At 43.5% G+C, this 22,727-nt stretch overlaps 1 protein-coding gene across 1 annotated transcript; it reads right to left on the minus strand.

Moving 5' to 3' along the window:
* Positions 1–1,858: 1,858 nt before the first annotated feature.
* LOC122922089 (golgin subfamily A member 6-like protein 6) lies at positions 1,859–19,840 on the minus strand. The gene is made up of 9 exons (XM_044272554.1): positions 19,747–19,840; positions 18,754–18,919; positions 18,407–18,635; positions 15,545–16,026; positions 13,320–13,401; positions 10,713–10,876; positions 5,745–5,905; positions 5,001–5,250; positions 1,859–2,295 (listed from the first exon to the last, which is right to left on the minus strand). The coding sequence occupies exons 2-9, from the start codon at positions 18,778–18,780 to the stop codon at positions 2,077–2,079; spliced, it is 1,614 nt and encodes a 537-aa protein (XP_044128489.1). The 5' UTR covers positions 18,781–18,919; positions 19,747–19,840; the 3' UTR covers positions 1,859–2,076.
* Positions 19,841–22,727: the final 2,887 nt, after the last annotated feature.

Here is a 22,727-nt window from a genome sequence, read left to right on the forward strand (position 1 = left end):
GGCATCTTTAGATGCTGAGGAGAGCTACACCAAAAACATATCTGATATTACAAGAAAAAAACCAATTCACATTTTCCAGACCTCTCTCGGTAAATAGAGAGTCCCCTCATCTGAGAAACATTATTGTCAGGAGCTCACTGTCCTCTCCAATAGGAAAATTTACCAGCTTGTCCATACATAACGACAAGATACAGATTCTCAGCACACAACACATGTGGTCTATGTATTTGTAGGTACAAAATGTCCAAGTGGGGATCTCTGTGTTCTCGGGATCTCGGTGAAGCAGGACAGAAGCTTAGAAAGAGAATAAGGACTCATACAATAAAAGTAAAAAAAGGTCTACCTGTGGCAAAACATTCTTGTGGTCTTGACCACAACATCACAGACATAAAAATATTGATATTAAAAATTAATTTCAGGCATAGAAGTGCAAACTCATGACAACATGAATGTGCCGCATCGATTTGTCAATCAACATCATCAGGTTTTCTAGGACTTTAAAGGGGTTTTCTGAGATGTTAATACTGATTACCTATACTCTGGATAGGTCATCAGTATCTGATCGGTGGAGATCTGACCTCCGCAGTAGTGCAGTGGCCTTTTTACTGCTTTCCCTAGGCCAGTGGTCCTTAACTCCAGTCCTCAGGGCCCACCTACCGGTCATGTTTTCAGGATTTCCTTGGGCAGCTGGTATAATTAGTGTCCATCGATCAGGATTTACCACAGGTATTCATTCTGTGAGATACTCCTAAATCCTGACTGGCAAGTGGGCCCTGGGGACTGGAGTTGGGGAACCCTGCCCAAGGCCAAATGACGACACATTCATCAGTCATTTGGCCAAGGCGCAGCTCAGCCCCAGAGAAGTGAATGGCGCTGAGCGCAATACCAAGCACAGCAGCTATACAATATACGACTCTGTGCTTGGTGAGCATGGAGAAGTCTGTTGTGCTCACAGAAGTGCCGGTGCCTTATCAAACAGCTGATCGGCGGGGGTCCCAGGTGTCTGACCCCCACCCGTCAGATACTGATGACCTATCCAGAGAATAGTTAATCAGTATTAAAGTTTCGGAAAACCCTTTTAATTCTGATGAACTATCCTTAGGATAGGCCATCACTAGCTCAATGGTGGATGTCTGACTCTTGCCGCTCCCACAATCAGCTGGGGCAGCGCATTCAAGTGCTACAGGCAGTGGCTGTACATGCTACTACATGTAGTTCTCATTCACTAGATTGGGACAGAGCTGCAGTATGAAGAAGCCGCAACCCCTTCATACAGATGATCAAAAGTTCCAGGAGACGAACCCCCACCAATTTAATATTGATGGCTATTCTAAGTTTATTAAAGTCCTGGACAACCGTTTAAGGAATGTGTCCCTCATACCTCGTGGGGGCATCATAAACCATTGATGAAACCATGGATCAGAGGTCAATAACAGTTTCACACTTAACTATGAACTTCTCTAATATATACTGCTGTTTATTCCTCTAATGATATCAATGGTTCTGGTTTATATCACTTGTCTTAATCATCATACAATTCCAATATCCTTTTGTAGATAAATATGTGACCCCCTTGGATACTGTGTTCATCCATAATAAAAAAAACAGTTCCAAATAGTTTCTCCTACTGTGAGCGCTGCAGGTTTCAGGGGAAGTGGGTGCCATTAATACAATGTTCAAAAATACAATAAAAACGGTGCTGCTCTCATTTAGCAGGAACAGGTTTAATTAGTCCAAAGAACATTGAGAGTCTCTTGACGTAGTCAATCCCTGGTTGACTACGTCAAGAGACTCTCCATGTACTTTGGACTGGTTGAACCTGTTCCTGCTAAATGAGAGCAGCGCGGTTTTTATTGTGTTTTTGAACGGTGCTAATCTACAGTATGCCTGATGAAGAGCCCCAGGTAGTCTTGTAGGTTTGCTATTTGTCATCATTATAAGTTATCCACAACTGAGGACGCGCTCTTTCTAGCTTTTCCATCTATACAGCAGCACTTTGTATATAAAAAACAGTAGTATATTCATGTGTTTTACCCCTTTAAGAGAACAAAAGCAGATGTCCTCATATTGCAGTTCTCAAAGAACCATGGCTGATCGGGGAGCCTTCAGATTGTGCTCCTTAAGATACTGCTGTAAATCCTTGTCCTTCTGAGACTGCTGCTCAGCCTGCTGATAGAATTGCTCCAGTCTCTTCGAGACCCCGTGCTTGGACTGTTTCTGCAGTTGCTGGTTTCCTTTTCTGTCTGGGAAATCTGCCTCTCGTTGTCGTGTAGTCATCTGGTTGTGGAGCAGCTCCTGGAATCACAATGAGAATGGTAAAATGCTAGAATTGCTTAAAGTTCAGTTCCATAAATCTCAAATGATTCGGGTTGGCAGATGGATATTCAAATTCCTACAGCCTGTCTGCCAGAACAGACTTATCATAATCCAGCGGCGAACGGCGGGCAGGTGCACTGCCGCATGCTGTACCTGATTTATGACAAGGCGTACATCATAAATACGCAGCATGGGTAATTAGGCGCAGCATCCGACAATCCGTGCGATTGAACTGAAATCTACTTGAACGAGCATAAAAGTTGATAAATGTGATGGGGTAACAGCACCTGTCATTGCCGTGGGACGTGGTGTATCTGTATGATAAATGTAGTCCTATAACTTTAACCCCTTAATGCTATATGACGTATATACTGATCATGGAGCACTGCCACTTAGTGCTCCATGACGAACATACTCATCATGGCACTAAACTGTCATCATGTCTGTCTATACACATGGTGACAGTGCTGAGATGGCGGCTGTTACATACAGCCAGGGATCTCCGCTAACCGGCCAGGGACCAATGAGGGCGGTCCAGAGCCGGTGATCGCTCTGATTGGCTAGTCTGTACTAGGGTTGTCACGATACAAAAATTTTGATTCCATTTCGATACCATAAAAAAGTATTGCGATAGTCGATACCATTTGATACCATGAGAAAGAAAAATCAAACACCAAAAAAGGTGTGTGAATTCTGCATTTTATGGAATGTCTAGCCCATAATACTACAGTCCTATCCTATTTTTGGAGGGGACAAGGGGACAAAAAAAATGGTGAATTGCGTGTTTTTTATTTTATTTTTTCTGTTACAGCGTTTACCAAATAGGAGATATTTTTAAATATTTTAATAGTTTGGACTTTTTCGGATGTGACGATACCGGATATGTTTATTGTTTTTATAGTTATATACTTTTATATGTAAAATTGGGAACGGGGGTGCTTTAAACTTTTAATATTTTGGTTGTTTTTTTTTAGTAGTTTGCAATCAAAATGTGTAAAAAATGGCCTGTGAAATCCGAAAGGTGCTCTTTGGAATGTGTGCCCCTTTGCCCACCTTGGCTGCAAAAAAGTGTCACACATGTGGTATCGCCGTACTCAGGAGAAGTTGGGGAATGTGTTTTGGAGTGTCATTTTACATATACCCATGTGAGATAAATATCTTGGTCAAATGCCAACTTTGTATTAAAAATTGGAAAAGTTGTCTTTTGCCAAGATATTTATCTCACCCAGCATGGGTATATGTAAAATGACACCCCAAAACACATTCCCCAACTTCTCCTGAGTACGGCGATACCAGATGTGTGACACTTTTTTGCAGCCTAGGTGGGCAAAGGGACCCACATTCCAAAGTGCACTTTTCGGATTTCACCGGTCATTTTTTACAGATTTTGATTGCAAACTACTTCTCACGCATATGGGCCCCTAAAATGCCAACGCAGTATAACTACCCCACAAGTGACCCCATTTTGGAAAGAAGACACCCCAAGGTATTTTGTGATGGGCATAGTGAGTTCATGGAAGTTTTTATTTTTTGTCACAAGTTAGTGGAATATGAGACTTTGTAAGAAAAAATAAAAAATCATCATTTTCCGCTAACTTGTGACAAAAAATAAAAAGTTCTATGAACTCACTATGCCCATCAGCGAATACCTTAGGGTGTCTACTTTCCGAAATGGGGTCATTTGTGGGGGTTTTCTACTGTCTCAGGAAACATGACAGGTGCTCAGAAAGTCAGAGCTGCTTCAAAAAGCGGAAATTCACATTTTTGTACCATAGTTTGTAAACGCTATAACTTTTACCCAAATCATTTTATTTTTTTGCCCAAAATTTTTTTTTTTATCAAAGACATGTAGAACAATGAATTTTGCAAAAAATGTATATATGGATGTCGTTTTTTTTTGCTAAATTTTACAGCTGAAAGTGAAAAATTTCATTTTTTTGCCAAAAAATCGTTAAATTTCGATTAATAACAAAAAATTTCAGCAGCAATGAAATACCACCAAATGAAAGCTCTATTAGTGAGAAGAAAAGGAGGTAAAATTCATTTGGGTGGTAAGTTGCATGACCGAGCAATAAACGGTGAAAGTAGTGTAGTGCAGAAGTGTAAAAAGTGGCCTGGTCATTAAGGGGGTTTCAGCTAGGGGGGTTGAAGTGGTTAAAGGGGTTGTCCGCTTTTTACTATTGATGACCTATCCTCAGGATAGGTCATCAATATCAGGTCTGCAGGGGTCCGACTCCTGGGACCCCACCGATCAGCGTGGCCTTCGTATGAGCGTGGCCTTCTCTTTTTTGTTTACCTATTCACCGTCTCAACTGCAGCAGTGAGCATGTGTTATTACAACTCTGGTGTCCCCATTCACGTCTATAGGACGGCTCCCGTCTGTTCAAGTGAATACTACAGAACTGTCCCATAGAAGTGAATGGGGACACCCGAGTTGTAATTATACTGCTCGCCACTGTGGTTGTGATGTCGAGCACGTAAACAATGAAGGGAAAGCTGCGCTTGTATGAGTGCTATTTTCTTTTCATACAGCTGATCGGTGGGGGTGCCGGGTGTTGGACCCCCGCTAATCTGATATTAATGACCTATCCTGAGGATAGGTCATCAATAGAAAAAAGTGGAAAACCCCTTTAAGACTTCACTAATGATAGCTAGTCTTATAGTCATTAAATGTGTACGCTCACCTTATGCTTCTCTTCTTTTTCCTGCTGTTTATGGATCTCCTCCTCATACAGATTCTCTCGCTGCATCCTAAGGTCCTTCCAGAAATGGATTTTCTGATCTTCTTTCCTCCACTCATTCCTCGAGTCTTCATCTTGCTTACGGCTCCTTTCTTCGGCTGCGGCTCTGCGGGATTCAGCTTTTTGAGCCTCCAATCCCTTCTGATCTTGTCTCCTCTCCAAGTCAAGCAAGATTCTTTGTTGTGAACGCAGCCTGAAAAAATAACGTGGCCAACCATAGAAGTTGTTGTCCATTGGGGCAGTATAAATGTACTATATTCTTGTTCATTGAGGGCAGTATTTTAGCAGTTGCATTCTTGTACATAGGGGTAGTATTATAGCATTTATATTTTTGTACATAGGGGACAGTATCAATGTAGTTATGGTACTGTATATTCTTGTACATAGTGGACAATATTATAGTAGTCATATTCTTGTATATTAGACAGTACTATAGTGGTTCTATTCTTGTACCTAGGGGCAGTACTATAGTAGTTATATTCTTGTACATAGGAGGCAGTATTATAGTAGTTATATCATTATACATACATTATATTCTGGTATGTAGCAGCATTATAGCAGTTATTTACTTGTACATAGGGGCAGAATTATAGTAGATATACAGTATTTCTGTAGATAGTATGCAGTATTATGAAAGTCCTAAAATTGAGAGAATTGCTCATAGTCATTTATATCCAACTTTTATACCGTCTGCTATCTTGGAGCATCAGTTCCCGCTGTTCCAGGTCCTGAATCTTCTCTACCCGTCTCTTCTGTCTCTCCTCTACTCCCATCCTCTGCAGTTCTGCTGTTACCAGTTCCTTTTGTTCTCTCAGCTCCTGAGTCTTCCTGACTTTAGCTTCATAATTCTGTTGAGATGAAACATATTCAGTGCTCTGATTGAAAGGGTAGAGATTAACCTTAATGGGGTTGTCACCTTTTTGACCTTTTGTACAGACCCTACAGTGTAGCCAGACCTGCAGTGGTAATCCTACTTACCTGATCCCCGCTGCTGGGTCCCGGCTCCATCAGCAGTGCAGGTCGGGGGTCTCCCCACGTCAACATCCAGTTTGATGTAGGGCATGTGACTACTGCAGCTATTGACTTGATGCAGCAGTTAAGTGTCACCCATAAGTCACGTGCTGCATGGGTGACATGTCAATGCTGAGACCAGTAGTTGGATGCAGACTTGCAGTGGTTATGTGCCCCACATCAAACCAGGGCACCAGGCCTGGAAGAGCTGCCGGGGCAGCAATGGAGCCGAAACCCAGTGGCGGAGATCAGGTAAGTGTTATTACCACCACAGGTCTGACCACACTGTGGGGTCTGTACAAAAGGTCATACAGATGAACAACTCCTTTAACAGGAAACTCCCTTATTTAGATTCAATTAACTACTGTCCAATAAAGAATAAACACAGGGATCCAGGAAGCTTAGATTGATGCTGCTGTTTGCAGGTTCATTGCATTCAAGTGCAGATCTGTGCTTCTTGTGCTTGTAGAAATGGCAAAGAATGAATCAGGTAGTCACTAGTAAGTATTTTCTCTAGTAATTAGTAAAGGGTATGTTCACCTTTAATTATGCATTAATTAAATTACATTATTAAATTAATTTGTAAATTCATACAAATAAATTAAATAAAAATATATACAGTATACAATAAAGGAAATTATACTGCCTATATCTGCACATGTAGTGGACTTTTTCAGCAGCACTACAGAAGAGGGCACAGAATTCAGCACACGCGCAGTTACAGGAGCTAGCTTATGATGCATGTATCTGCACATGAATGCTTTTAGCAGCACAGCAGAAGAGGAGGCAACCGGGAAGGAAATCTGATGGGTAAATTACATAACAGTTGAGAAGCTGTGGGCGTGGTGGCCACCAGGTCCACTATTTACGCAGGGGGCCCATGGGCAGCAGGAGAGTTTCAGTGTCCATGCCACAAGGAATTGTAAAGTTATAATATGCCATTACATACAATTTATGCAATTTCTGAAACAGAAAGTGTTTAACTTCTTTAAAAGGTTCATTGTGATCGGGTACAGTGAACTTCTTAGCCACTTACTGGCCTCAAAAATCACATGGGATGTGACTATGGCACACATCATCGCATACAAAGAAACACAAGGATACCAGTGGAAAGGAAGCGAAGAAGTAGAGCAATGGAGTGGGGTTGCAGCCATAGCGAAGTGCGGCTTGACTCAAGGGGGAAGTTAGAAGGCAGGAAAGGGTTAATGTGGTTTAAGTTAAGGTTAGGTGTCTGATTGGTTGTAAGGGAATTGACTCAGTTAAAAGGGTTGTCCAGGTTCAAAATGCCTTTGCCCTGCGCGATTTAGCGCAGGGCAAAGGAGAGCATCGGAGCATGAACTGCTCCGATGCTCATGTCAGGGGGGCTGCTGGGGTGAAAATGGAGGGCTGTCCAGGTTCAGCTCTGAACCTGGACAACCCCTTTAAGGGGTTTGGTGGGCTATACATAAACTAGTGGGGGGGGGGGTCTTTTCAGTGCAGTTGGTACCTTGAGAATTGTGCAGCATGGCATCCTTGGAGCAGTTAATGGCAGCAGTTAGGGTGGCAGCTAAACAGCATGGGTCAGAATGGTTGCAGAGGACCTTCCAGGCAGTAATCCCTGATAGCAGGACATGTGCCAGGAGGTCCATCCCTCCTGAGCGTTTGAGCCCAGAGGTGACCCCCCAGGTTCGGAAAATGGACAGCTGGGGAAGATGTTATGCTTGCTGATGCATAAAGGGGAGAAGTGTATGTCTGCTTTGAGGGCCCTTTAGGGGCTCACTTGAAGCCAGAGGTTAAGGAGAAGATTTGGAAGGACGAATATGTTGAGATATTTTTGTTGCTTCCGTTAGAGAAGTTTCATTTCGATAGGGTTAAGCTGGATGAGAGTAAAAAGGAGGAATAGGTGGGCGCCGTGTCTAAGGATCAGTGGGAAGACATTTTAGAGGCAGTTCCCAGAGTGTCTTTGAGCGAGCAGGCTAAGTTGTCACAGCTTTTCATCATTCACAAGGTATATAAAACACCGGTATTTAAAAAAAAAAAAATCGGGGTTAGGTATGATGATAAGTGTCCGAAGTGCATGGAGGAAGGAGCGGATCTGGTACACATGCTCTGGTCGTGTCCTGTGATAGGTCGATATTGGGATGAGGTGCGGATTATGATTAATCGCAACTTGGCGCTATGTCTGCAAATGGACCCTAAAGTCTGTGTGTTGGGGTATGTGTCAGAAATCAGAGGGAATGAATTGCTCAAGGTGGCGGTGGGAAGGCTGCTGTATGTGGCCAGAAAATTGGTGGCGCAGAGGTGGATCCAGGGGAGTCCGCCAACAATAGAGGAGTTTGTGAGAAAGGTGAATGATATGCTGGTCATGGAAAAATGTGTGTTTGTTAAGAGAGGCTGTCCTCAGAAGTTTGAGAAATTGTGGAATGAGTGGTTGTCTCATACTTTTGATTTGGGTTTGTGCCTTTTGAAACATTTTTGTACTATGTCTGGTTTTGCAAAAGTAGTATGTAAACCAATGCAATTATACTGGATTATATACGTTGTCCATTGTTGCATTGTTCTGACACTTGTAGTTGTACTATGATATTTTACATTACTGTGTTTTGTAATATAGTGTAATGTGGACTGATTACAGAAAATGTTCACTATAAGTGATCAATAAAAATGATTTGATTTAAAAAAAAAAAAAAGGAGGAAGAGGAGAAGCTGCGGTATCGGCTGATTCCACACACTTTTATGAATTGGTTGTAGGCGTTCGCTATTTTAGCAAGTGTGGTAGGGAAGAAGGCGCCAGAGCACTGTTCGGCTTTATTTTGTTATATAGACGCCATCGGGGAGGCGTATCGGGTGTATGGGGGGGTTTCTTGGCTTAGGTATGATGAACAGTTTCGGCAGAGAAAGGCGGTTAGGCTTAGTATTAGGTGGGACCACAAAGAGATTAGTCTATTGACGCGTTTAATGGCGGCATCAAGAGGGGGGGCTCAGTCCTTTCGTTGGGTGGTCGGGGGTCCCTCGGCAACGGAATCAGGTAGTGGGAGCAGAAAGGGCTGTTGTTGGCAATTCAACAAAGGGTACTGTAAGTTCCTTTCTGCCTGCCAATACAAGCATGAGTGCTTCGGCTGTGGTGGCACCCACAGCTTGTCAAGTTGTTTTAAGCGGGGAAAGGGGAAGGGACACGAGGCTTCGCAGAAGGGGGGTGACCAGTGAGGGTGGACGAGATGGAGCGGTTTCTAAGGAGGTATCCAAAAAGGGAGGCGGCGGAGTTATTGTTAGTCGGTTTTAGGGATGGTTTTAAGATTTCTTGTAATTTGGAAGGCTCTGGGGTTGTTGGTCCTAATTTGATTTCTGAGTTACAACGGCCGGAGGTCGTTTCGGAGAAGATTGTTAAAGCAGTACAGGCAGGACGGGTTGTGGGCCCGTTTCAGGAGTGTCCTTTGCCAGGTTTGAGGGTTTCGCCATTGGGGTTGGTGCCAAAGAAGGAGCCGAATAAATTTCAGCTCATTCATCGCCTTTCGTTTACGGTGGGGAGTTCAGTTCAATGATGGCATAGATGAGCATTATGTTCCGTTTCGTATACGTCATTTGATGCGACAATTAGGTGGATTCGTCGTTTTGGATACGGGGCTCTGTTGGCAAAAACTAATATCGAGGCAGCGTTTCTTCTATTGCCAATTCATCCAGACAGTTTCCATTTCTTGGGTTTTAAATGAGAAGGTCAATTTTACGTAGATTGTTGTTTGGCGATGGGTTGTATGATTTCGGGTTCTTTGTTTGAGACGTTTAGCTCTGTTATTAAATGGGTAGTGAAACAGGAGGCCAGTTGGACCTCGGTGCTGCATTACCTTGATGATTTTTTGTTTCTGGAGCCAGCGGGGTCTCGAGTATGTTCGGTTTTGCTGCATACAATGGAACGGGTGGCAGCGAAGTTCGGGGTTCCTTTGGCCCCAGGGAAGACCGAGGGGGCCAGCAACGTCGGTTAAGTTTTTGGGGATAGTGATAGACAGTGTTGCCATTAAATGTAGATTGCCGGAGGATAAATTGGCAGGAGCTTCGTACAGTATTAGAACGTTTTGGCTCTGATGAGCCGAAGTTATTGCCTCGCAAAGTCCCTTCATAAATTAATTTGTACTGTAAAAAAACATTTCCCGAACTCGGGTTTGGTTCCAAGTGGAGTTCCTGCTCCGTACAGTATTAGAACAAAGTTTTACGCAAATCGATTTTGGATGTTTCATCCGAAGTCGATTCGCTCATCCCTAGTTGCAATACAAGTGGAGGTTGTGATTGAAGTATGTAGCTTGCTTGGGTTGCCTTCTAGGATCCTTCCAAAATACGGGAGGTTATAATAATGGGTAGGTTGGCTTATGTTGGGTTATAATGTTATTGCACTTTATTATGTGTGTTTACTGCCTTATATTAAAGAGGTTTTATACTGTTGTAATTTATTTTATTAATAAAAAGGCTGCGACGGCCTTACACCAAGAAGTAAGTCTCTGAGTATTATTTAGTTGGGTAATGAAGGGGGTCGTTGGAAGCCGAAAGGAATCTTCCATCCTAATAAGTCAGAATCTTGCCATCTTCTGGAGCAAATGAGGGTGTTGGGGCTGAGAGTTGATGATAGAACCAATTTCTGTAGATGCATTTGTCGCATCTATGACTTTTACTTACTAGTTTCAGAGGAACAGAGCGTGGCCTCCGTTCAAGAATTACAGACTCCATCGCCTTGCGATCTTCTTTCATTGCCTTTTCAATGCGCTGCAAAGTTTCTTGGAGATGAGTCCTGTTTCTGAGACTTGAAGTTGAGGGTTTATAAGATGATCCCAGTGTATCACCTTAAGTGAGATAATAAGAATAAGAATCAACACATTTATCTACTAAATAAGACAGTATTTCACATTTTCACCCTATAAGGGCATTCTTCAGTTCATAGAGAGTTTTCTCTAATTTGATGCCTACATAAAGTAGCATGTGGGATCCAGCATATCTATGCATTACATGGACGACCCATTGATTATATTGGGCACATGTAATAAATTAATTCTCCTGTGGTGCCGCTGCAGGAACACTGAACACTTATCTTGGGACCCTAACAGCTGACACCCTGTGATCAGGGGCGTATTGGGGGCTTAAAGAGTATGTTAAACATTTTGTAATATACTTTATTAGGGAAAGATGTTTCTTACTACTAGAAAATAGGATGTAAAGAGTCTTCTTAGCGAAGCTGTAAAAATGTTGCTAAGAAGAATCAGTTTTCAGAAGACTCCTGCGTGTAACACCCAGAGGCCCCCAGGCGGCTCTTGTCACTGTCCCAGTCTCTGACTATGGACGCGGCCTAACTATCACTGTCCATCACACTACCTATCTGGCAGACATCTTTAATGACAGACTCTCCTTAATAATTCTTAGTTACTGCTTTCATAAAAGACTCTTTAAATGAAGAAAACAGTTACACTTTAAAGTGGATCTGGAAATAAATCTAAAAGTGGCCCCTTCTAACAAAATTCAGAGCACCTTTTTAAAGGAGTGGAATTTTACCACAACACATCCACTTCACAGTAGAAGAAATAAGAGCACCAGGACTTCCAGACAGAGGTGTGCGACCCGTGTGCTGGCAGAAGGTGTGCTATGCTTGCCAAGTAAAGGGTGCACTGTCTGCTCTACAGCTCACATAACTTCACTTTAGCTGTTTCTCTCCTGGCCTCACGCTGGTGCTGTAGATCTGACTCCACGGACTTCCCATCGGCAATCCCAACCTGCCACAAACTTCTAGCTTTGAGAAATTTCTAATGCCCAGTGTGCAGTAGAAAGCAGATTCCCAATGCCCCCCCCCCCCTATACAGCACCAAAGGAAGCTATCCTCATCATTTACCCAAATTCTCCCAGAACTGGATGGATCTCAACAAAGTTGATTTATCAAGCCCCCTGCCCCTTTCTCTGCCATGCTTGTGGGTACAATCAGGAGGGGGTACCACCGGTGTAATTAATTAGGTCACACTTACGCCCCGTAAGCAACCTGACACATTTACCATTTCTTCTGTCAATTTTCTGGAGCAAGTAATGCCCGAAACCTAGATTTCAGTTCTGCGACATGGAATGACCAAGATGTACCACAATTATCAAGAGACATGCTCTTATAACTGTGGTGTTCAGATTACTGCTAGTCAATACATTCCCCCCCATTGTTTGAAAGAGGACACTGAAATACTTTTCTTTATCCGGATAAATACTTATAAAACAATACCAGACTGCTTGCAAATCAATACAAACTTTATTACAAGATTAAATACATGGTTTAAAAGACATCAGTGCAGGGAAAGGCGACATCAACTGGAGGAAGACACAGCAGATACAAAGTTCAAAATTGTCCACATACTTGTATACAGAAACAATAAAGTAAAGTGCAAGTGCATAAATGTATCAAACACATATAAAGGACAAAGAACAATTACCTATGCTGTGCCTCCACCAGGCGCCAGCCCCGACATGCGTTTCGGAGAACCTTCGTCTGGGGGTCGCGAAGGTTCACTGAAAAGCGCGTCGGGGCTGGCACCATCCTGGTGGAGACACAGCATAGGTAATTGTTCTTTGTCCTTTATATGTGTTTGATACATTTATGCACTTTACTTTATTGTTTCTGTACAAGTATGTGGACAATTTTGAACTTTGTATCTGCTGTGTCTTCCTCCAGTTGATGTCGCCTTTACCTGCACTGATATCTTTTAAACCATGTATTTAATCTTGTAAAAAAAAAGTTTGTATTGATTTGCAAGCAGTCTGGTATTGTTTTATAGGTATTTATTTAAGTATTTATACCAAAGGCTTTTTTTGTGATAGGTCCAATTTATTAGTGGTGCTATTGAGGTACACATGTTCAATTGTTGGGGTTTCTTTGGTTGTTTTATCTTTATCCAGGGCGGGAAGTGGGGAGAAGACGCTAAAACACAGTTCTCACGTGGAGCCATATAGCCTAAGACTGCACATGTGGAGAATAAAGCCAGCTATGCGTTGGGATTTGCAAGTCCTGGTCCTCTTACTTCTTCTACACTGATTTTGGTAATGTGCACATGGCATACATATTGGCTGGAGAGACTGCAATATCCATTAATGTCTGTGGTTCTACTTCCCAATGTCCTTGAGTCTTGTGTTTGGAAAACCCCCATATCACACTGGAAGCTGACAACATGAACTTTTTGTTTTTGGACTGACAAATCTAGACCAATCTTATCTTCTGACACTTGCCAATGACATGTCTAAAGGTAGTACAGAATCTCTTACCATTGCTTATTTTGTTATAAGATGTTTCCGGAGTGTTGAGTGTTTCAGTCTGTGTGTCTTTACTATAGACGAGAGGTTCCTTCTGAAACAGGGTCAAGGAGATAAGTTGTGTTAGTCACAACCAAACTAGATCTGCTACCTTCTATTTGTATTAAAGGGCTTCTGTCACCCCACTAAAGTCTTATATTTTTTTTTGGGCTACTTATAATCCCTATACTGCGATATATCAATCTATAATGCTATTACTCATTTTGGTATAGTAGTTAATTCAAAAAACTGACTTTTATAATATGCAAATTACCTATCTACCAGCAAGTAGGGCGGTTACTTGCTGGTAGCAGCCGCATCCTCCTTTCATAAAGACGCCCCCTCCTCATGTTGATTGACAGGGCCAGTGAACGCGCTCGTCCTCTGCTGGCCCTGTCTGCATTCAAAATCTGGCGCCTGCGCCGTACCTGTCTTCAGTTGGCGCAGGCGCACTGAGAGGAGGACGCTCGCTCGGTCGCTCCATCCTCAATGCGCCTGCGCCGATGACATCACATTTACACCCGGCGTAGGTGCACTGAGGAAGGAGCGGCCGGGCGAGCGTCCTCCTCTCAGTGCGCCTGCGCCGACTGAAGACAGGTACGGCGCAGGTGCCAGATTTTGAATGCAGACAGGGCCAGCAGAGGACGAGCGCGTTCGCTGGCCCTGTCAATCAACATGAGGAGGGGGCGTCTTTATGAAAGGAGGATGCGGCTGCTACCAGCAAGTAACCGCCCTACTTGCTGGTAGACAGGTAATTTGCATATTATAAAAGTCTGTTTTTTGAATTAACTACTGAACCAAAATGAGTAATAGCATTATAGATTGAGATATCGCAGTATAGGGATTATAAGTAGCCCAAAAAAAAAAAATACTTTAGTGGGATGACAGAAGCCCTTTAAGTTTTGTAGAATAGTTTAGATTCCCAAACTCAATGTCCATCAAAAATTTGATGTACATAAAGTATGTCCTTTTGTCAACCTATGTAACACTACATCCAGTGTAAAAGAGTAACAGTTTGATCCCTGTAAGCTCAGTTGGGGGATCTGGGGGAATTGTTAAATGAGGGTTTCTAAATACACTAGCAGCAAATGAAAAAAATAACATCTAGAAGGAGTTAACATAAAAAGCCTATTTTACAATATGGCAATGCTAGAGGGTGTTATATTAGTCATCAAAGTTACGTTCCAAGTTACTGAGTTATCTGAGTTTGGTTCCAAGTTTTAAAGTGGTTTTCCACTTTAAAAATCAATTACCAAAGTTATTCAACGAATAACTTTGCGAATAACTGACTTCAGCTCATCGGAGCCCATTCAATTTAATACTGTACAGAGACAGATCTCCATACAGTATTAATACAAAGTTTTGAATGAAGCAACTTTGGATGTAGCATCCGAAGCTCGCTTTGCTCATCACTATTGATGACCTATACTCATTGTATGGTGGCTGTCCTCAGTATTGCATCTCAGGCCATTATGAATGTGACATCACTGGCCTAAGATGAGGCCACAGCGCTTACTGGAGTGCCTTGGCCTCTAGAAATAGATGATTGGTGGCGGTACCGGGAGTTGGATCCCAACTGATCAGATAATGATGATATATCCTGAGGTCAGGACATCAATATCCAAATCCCAAACAACTCCTGCTACTGGTCTCCAGTAAATGACAACGTTAAATTCTCCTCCTTTCCTCGATAATACTTTCTACATGCATCACATCACACATTTTTTAAGTTGTGCAGATACTATTCCACTATGCTAATCAGTGGGAATATCATGCTCAGACCCCCACCTAACATACTCTCACTGCCTATCCTAAGAACAGGCTATTAGTTGAATAAATCACTATACAGTGGTCTTCTTCTGGAGGTGGGAGAATGTCTTCTCCTAAAATGCTCAGGAAAGTTTTCAAGTACCAGGAAACTCCCTCACCTTCCACCTTCTCCAGGTTAGCCCATGGGTCCTCACATGTGAAAATGACAAAGAATGACTCCATGAATTACATTGATCCAATAAGTGTCAGTGAGGATATCCCACTGGTATTCAGCCCCTGTTTATGGACATTCATCCCTATAAGACGCCCCACACCATACGGTACGCCCTACACCAATTACCTAGCATCTCTGGCTATATCCACTAGCGTTTGGAAGAACTTTTTTAGGATATATTTTATCAAATGAATTGCAATACAACCTAACATACATGTCTACTTATCTGGTGGATTCCATGGTCCTGTATGCTCCTCTTCTGAGGTTTCGACTTCTCCTTGACAGGATCTAATTGGAAATCTTTTCTAGAAGCTTTGTCCACCTTTTTGAAAGATTTTTCTTTAGTCGATGTGATTTGACTGATGTGGTTAAGTGAATTCCTGAGGGCAACCCATAGCTCCTCAGGCACATGACATTTTTGGCAAACACCAGTATTAGGTCCACAATATAGACACATATGAGATTCCGGGCCACCATATTTCTCTTCTGTCTGATAATCTTGATGTTTGTTGCTAGTGCCCATAAAGGGGAAACTGGTGCAGGATTCTATCAGCTTCTTATGGGTTTCAGGAGGAATATAGAGCTCCAAGGTAATACGGTCACTCAAAATCTGAGGGATCAATATGGCCAGTCCAGGAGAAACTTGCTTAGTCCTCCCATTCCAGAAAGTCACTAGGACTCCTGTGCTGTCAAAAGCTGATATGGAAGAGATAACAACATTTCACGTACTGATTAGCAAAGTATGAGGATGAATATTTTTCATTAATATAAAGTTGTAGCCAAGCAGATCAGATGACATTCAAAGCCTGCACCACACAGTCTAGATCTTGGAAACCAGATCAGAAGGCCAGCATGCAGAGGTGCACCGACAAGGTATGGAACCACTGCGGTGCCCAAATTGTGGACCCCCATAGTGTACTAAGCTTCTCCTAAATGTTGATTACAGTTTCTGAAATTGTCATCTGGTGAGGATGGGCGAGGTAATGCTATGCAATGCCTGAGGATAAGGGTCCATTCACACGTCCGTTTTTTCTTTCCTGATCTGTTCCGTTTTTTCAGGAACAGATCAGGACCAGATCTGGACCCATTCATTTTCAATGGGTCCTGGAAAAAATCGGACAGCACAATGTGTGCTGTCCGTTTCCGTTGTTCCGTTCCGCATGTCCGTTTAAATATAAAACATGTCCTATTCTTGTCCTGAAAAATCGGATCCTGGTACAATACAAAGTCAATGGATCCGCAAAAAACGGATGACATTCGGATGTCATTCCGTATGTCATCCGTTTTTTGCGGATTCCGTTCCTGGAAACACATAACAAATTATTATTATTTTTTTTTTTTTCAATTTTTTTTCAAAGAAATCCAAACAACTTTTTTTGATTATTGAAATGTATACATGTTTCCGTTTTTTGCGGATCCGCAAAAAACGGATGACATACGGATGACATACGGAAACATTTTCAGGAACAACGGATCCGCAAAAAACGGACCGTTTTTCAGGATGAAAAAAAACAGGACGTGTGAATGGACCCTTATGATTACAAATATATGTAGAAGCCAACATTTTCATCTTGCTAGTTGAGCTTCCTCAAAAATGTATAGTATGCCCATCTCTGTGATAAAAAAAGGCAGTAGTTCCAAGTATTGATGTCAGATTTTGCGGGAATATTTAGGATTTTTCAAGTAGAACCAGAGAGGTGTTGTGTTTTTTGGTTTAAGGTTACTTCAATACAAGCACTGTGATACTAAGAAAGATGATGTAATAAATGGGATGACTAGTAAAGAAAATTGTTAATACTAGGAGTTTACTGTATATGGCATTACAGAGTTACAGCCTGAAATATACTCCAGAGCAGCACTCGCTATTCTGCTGGTAAAGTCACTATGTACATATATTATGTTACTTATCCTGTACTAATCCTGAGTTACAACCTGTATTATACTCCAGAGCTACACTCACTATTCTGCTGTGGAGTCACTGTGTACATACATTATTATCCTATACTGATCCTGAGTTACATCCTGTATTATACTCCAGAGCTGCACTCACTATTCTGCATACATACATTACTTATCCTGTACTGATCCTGAGTTACATCCTGTATTATACTCCAAAGCTGCACTCACTATTCTGCATACATACATTACTTATCCTGTACTGATCCTGAGTTACATCCTGTATTATACCCCAGAGCTGCACTCACTATTCTGCTGCTGGAGTCATGTGTACATACAGTAATTATCCCATTCACAATTCTGCAGGCTTCGTAGCTGAATTCTCCAAGCATGTTTGCTAACCCAAAGGCTTATTCTGTTGATTTGCATTCAGGGAAGTGAAGTCTTCACATCATGTCTGTACAGTCACCTGTTACGGCAATATATACGGGAAGCCATCTAAGCTTTTAGGGTTGTGTATATCAAGGAGCTTGTTGAGAGTTTCTAGAAACAACCAGCAGGATTTTGAATGCGGCTTTGTAATACAATACAGGCTGTAACTCATGTTCAGCATAAGTAACAACTGTTAATCTAGATCTGTGTTCAAAGGTGAGCATTCACTTTAAAGGGGTTTTCCGAGAGTGGAATATTGACAAGCTATCCTGAGGGTAGGTCATCAATATCTGATTGCAGGTTGTCCAACTCCTGGCACCCTTGCTGAACAGCTTTTTGAAGAGCCTGCGGCACTCCAGTGCGCACTGTAGCTTCTTCCTAGGCCAGTCACATTACATTCATAGGCCACATGGCCTATGTGCAGCTCAGTCCCATTCAAGAGAATGGGCCTGGACTGCAATACCATGCACATCCACTGTACAATGTACAACACTCTATGTGATATGGCAAGAGAAAGCCCCAGTTCTCACTGGGGCATAGAGGCCTCTTCAAAACAGTTGCTCAGTAAGGATGCCAGGTGCTGGGCCCTTACCTTACCATACTTATCAGATATTGATGACCTATCCTGAATATAGATCATTGTATTCCCAGAAAGCACCTTCAATGTATTTTGAAGATTATGTTCAATAACTAGTATTATTAGTCCCCAAATGCAAGATGATCATGATATTTTCTGACATGATAATACCTAAACCACGGGCTCGGGTTTCTGTTCCTTGGAGAACAGTACCAGGTCCATACTGCTCCATTTTGGCATCTACTGGTGCTAGAACATGGTCTCCTGGAACCAGCGGTCTCCATCTTGCATCTTCATAGTGGATGATATCACAAACTGGTGTTTCTTGCATACGAAACTGACTTTTGCCTTTCAATGATTGGCATTTCTCAAACTCCACAAGGAACCGGTCACTGGAGCCCTAAAGTAATAATGACGCAAGACACAATCTGGCTTAGTAGAGAGAGGATGGGAATTCTGCAGACTCTTCACGACATAGGGTGTGACTGCAAAGCTTCTTTCTCACCATTGCTACTTACCTCTACCTCCCGGGCAACGTGACCCATGTAGTAAAGTCCATCGGTACCTCTGCGGGCCAGTACCCTAGCACCTCTCAACAGACTCAGCGCTTCTGGTGCTAAGTGAACAGGGATTGAACTAAATGGAGATTCTTTTGGATGAACACAACAGTTATTTGGTTCCAGCCTGTGAAGCAGAAGACCAAAGGGCATTTATGAAGGTGGTACAACTAAAGTTGGCCACACACAGGACACATCTGACCCAAACCCAACAAAGGTTACATTATTTTTTGGTACAGGGTTGCATTTATGAATAGATATTTCCTGCCATAGGAATGCTCTTCTCCATTATGAATCATGGACACCAGAAGCAATCATTTTGACACCATTCATATAACAATAATTGTTCCTGGGTAGGTATTATATTATCTTTTAACTGAGCCTGTCTTCAGCAGAGAAACAGTGCTCTGTGTGACTGTTTTTGTCTTCTTGCTTTAGTGGTCTGTGGGTGTCTCGGTACTCGGTCCCTCATCAACCAAGACCTTTATCACTATGACATTAAAACTTTTTTTAAAGTACATCTACAATTTAAGGCTACTTTCACACTTGCGGTAGTGTGATCCGGCAGGCAGTTCCGTCGTCGGAACTGCCAAAAGAGAAAACCGTAGCATGCTACGGTTTTCTCTTTTGCCTGATCAGTCAAAATGACTGAACGGAAGACATCCTTATGCATCCTGAACGGATTACTCTCCATTACAAATGCATGGGGATATACCTGAGCAGTTCTTTTCCGGCATTGAGCCCTTTTGACGGAACTCAGCGCCGGAAAAGAAAAACTCTAGTGTGAAAGTACCCTAAAGAAGCCAAGCAAAGGGACAGAAATCGACAAATGTAAGACTTAGTCAGGGAGAGACTCATGGGCATGGTCGCTGGTCTTTAGAGGTGTGCATGATGATCTGTCTAGAATAACATACTGCCTGTGAATGGTAAAACTGCTATGGTAGTGAAACTTACTGAGGTTCAGAGGAGACAACTGTAGAGAATGTGCATGAAGAAGATGAGGATGATGATGGACAATACTGGCTGGGTTTCTGATAAGCATTAATCCTGGTCTAAAAAACAAAAGATGCATAGAATTTAAAATATTATTGTTTAAAAAGCTTCAGCAGTGTAGTACAAAGGAGCTATCATATTTCCAGTGTGGCGTAATACAGAAGATCTGTCAGCTCTCCTGTGTGGTGTAGTATAGAGGATCTGTCAGCTCTCCTGTGTGGTGTAGTATTGAGGATCTGTCAGCTCTCCTGTGTGGTGTAGTATTGAGGATCTGTCAGCTCTCCTGTGTGGTGTAGTATAGAGGATATGTCAGCTCTCCTGTGTGGTGTAGTATAGAGGATCTGTCAGCTCTCCTGTGTGGTGTAGTATAGAGGATCTGTCAGCTCCCCTGTGTGGTGTAGTATAGAGGATCTGTCAGCTCTCCTGTGTGGTGTAGTATAGAGGATATGTCAGCTCTCCTGTGTGGTGTAGTACAGAGGATATGTCAGCTCTTCTGTGTGGTGTAGTATAGAGGATCTGTCAGCTCTCCTGTGTGGTGTAGTATATAGGATCTGTCAGCTCTCCTGTGTGGTGTAGTATAGAGGATCTGTCAGCTCTCCTGTGTGGTGTAATATAGAGGATCTGTCAGCTCTCCTGTGTGGTGTAGTATAGTGGATCTGTCAGCTCTTCTGTGTGGTGTAGTATAGAGGATCTGTCAGCTTTCCTGTGTGGTGTAGTATAGAGGATCTGTCAGCTCTCCTGTGTGGTGTAGTATAGAGGATATGTCAGCTCTCCTGTGTGGTGTAGTATAGAGGATATGTCAGCTCTCCTGTGTGGTGTAGTATAGAGGATCTGTCAGCTCTCCTGTGTGGTGTAGTATAGAGGATATGTCAGCTCTCCTGTGTGGTGTAGTATAGAGGATCTGTCAGCTCTCCTGTGTGGTGTAGTATAGAGGATCTGTCAGCTCTCCTGTGTGGTGTAGTATAGAGGATATGTCAGCTCTCCTGTGTGGTGTAGTATAGAGGATCTGTCAGCTCTCCTGTGTGGTGTAGTATAGAGGATATGTCAGCTCTCCTGTGTGGTGTAGTATAGAGAATATGTCAGCTCTCCTGTGTGGTGTAGTATAGAGGATATGTCAGCTCTCCTGTGTGGTGTAGTATAGAGGATCTGTCAGCTCTCCTGTGTGGTGTAGTATAGAGGATATGTCAGCTCTCCTGTGTGGTGTAGTACAGAGGATATGTCAGCTCTCCTGTGTAGTGTAGTATAGATGATCTATCATATTTCCAGTGTGGCGTATTACAGAAGATCTGTCAGCTCTCCTGTGTGGTTGTCAAGGAACCATGAACCAGACGTACAACTAGAGATGAGTGGAAATAAGAAGGCTTTATTGAAAATAAAGCTGTAAGGCAAAAGTCCAAACGGATGGCTAAACCGAAGCAGGGTCTTGCGAAACCAGAGATCAGGAACCAGAAGGGTAGTCAGATGAAGCCAGGATCAGGAACCAACAGGGTAGTCAGACGAAGCCAGGATCAGGAATCAGCAGGGTAGTCAGACGAAGCCAGGATCAGGAACCAGAAGCAGCAGCAGTCTTAGAAGCATGTGAGCACAGGAGGACCAAGCAGGGAACTGAAGCCACAGACCTCCTATATATATGAGCTAGGCATCCAGCTCCTCCCAGTGGGAAGGAGGAGCCGCAGGGTGGGAGGCTACAAGAAACCCAGAAACCAAGATGGCCGCCAGCACATGTCAAACGAAGGAGAACAGCAAGGAGGTAAGACCATGACAGTACCTCCCCCTCAAGGGCCCCTCCTCCGCGGAGTAAGGAACGGTTTCTGAGGGAAGCGTGCGTGGAAGGCTCGGAGCAAGGCAGGAGCATGGACATCTGCGGAGGGAACCCAGTAACGCTCCTCTGGACCATAACCACGCCAATGGACCAAAAACTGCACCCGGCCGCGGACCAGGCGTGAGTCCAGGATATTGCTCACCTCATACTCCTCACGATTGCCCACTTGGACCGGACGAGGCCGAGGAATCGAGGAAGTGAAACGATTACACACCAGTGGCTTCAAGAGGGAGACATGAAACACGTTGGAGATCCGCATGCCAGGAGGAAGCGCAAGGGCATAGGCTACCGGGTTTACCCTGCGAAGCACTCAGAAGGGACCAACAAAGCGAGGCGCCAGCTTGGGAGTGGGCACTCGAAGGTTGAGGTTGCGGGTGGACAACCATACGCGGTCTCCGACCTGGTAGGAAGGAGCGGGCGCACGTCTGCGATCAGCCTGGAGTCTCTGGCGCTGCGCAGAGACCTCAAGGGACCTCTGGATCTGTACCCAAGAAGCACGTAGGACGGAAAGGTGATCCTCCACAGCCGGAATATCCTGGGGAGAGAATACCTCCGGTAACACGGCAGGTTGGAACCCATAATTGGCCATGAAGGGAGACGTCCCAGAGGAAGAGTTCACCGCCGTGTTCCTGGCAAACTCAGCCCAAGGCAGGAGGTCAACCCAATTGTCTTGGTGATCGGAGACATAGCAACGAAGGAATTGCTCCAAGGCCTGATTGGATCGTTCTGCGGCCCCATTGGACTGAGGGTGGTAGGCCGATGAGAAAGAGAGATGAATCCCCAACTGGGAGCAAAAGGCGCGCCAGAACCTGGACACAAACTGACTCCCCCGATCCGACACAATCTCCTTGGGCAAACCGTGCAACCGGAAGACCTCCCTGGCAAAAATCGAGGCCAACTCTTGTGCAGAGGGTAACTTCTTGAGAGGTACACAGTGGCACATTTTGGAAAACCGATCCACTATCATGAGAATGACCGCATGGCCTCGGGATGCAGGGAGGTCCACAATGAAATCCATCCCCAGGTGTGACCATGGACGCTCCCCGGTGGCTATGGGTTGCAAAAGGCCCAACGGAAGGTGCCGAGGGGACTTACTCTGGGCACAAACGGAGCATGCCGC

The sequence above is a fragment of the Bufo gargarizans genome, chromosome 11, assembly GCF_014858855.1.
Source record: "Bufo gargarizans isolate SCDJY-AF-19 chromosome 11, ASM1485885v1, whole genome shotgun sequence".
NCBI lineage: Eukaryota > Metazoa > Chordata > Amphibia > Anura > Bufonidae > Bufo > Bufo gargarizans.

What these genes read in the sequence shown, in the direction of transcription:
- LOC122922089 (XM_044272554.1), bottom strand. Translation starts at nt 18,780, where the DNA reads ATGGGTCACGTTGCCCGGGAGGTAGAG. An exon ending in AACCCGAGCCCGTGGTTTAG is followed by an intron (nt 16,027 to 18,406) that starts GTATTATCATGT and finishes CTTCCATATCAG; the next exon opens with CTTTTGACAGCACAGGAGTC. An exon ending in ATGCTCCAAGATAGCAGACG is followed by an intron (nt 5,251 to 5,744) that starts GTATAAAAGTTG and finishes TTATTTTTTCAG; the next exon opens with GCTGCGTTCACAACAAAGAA.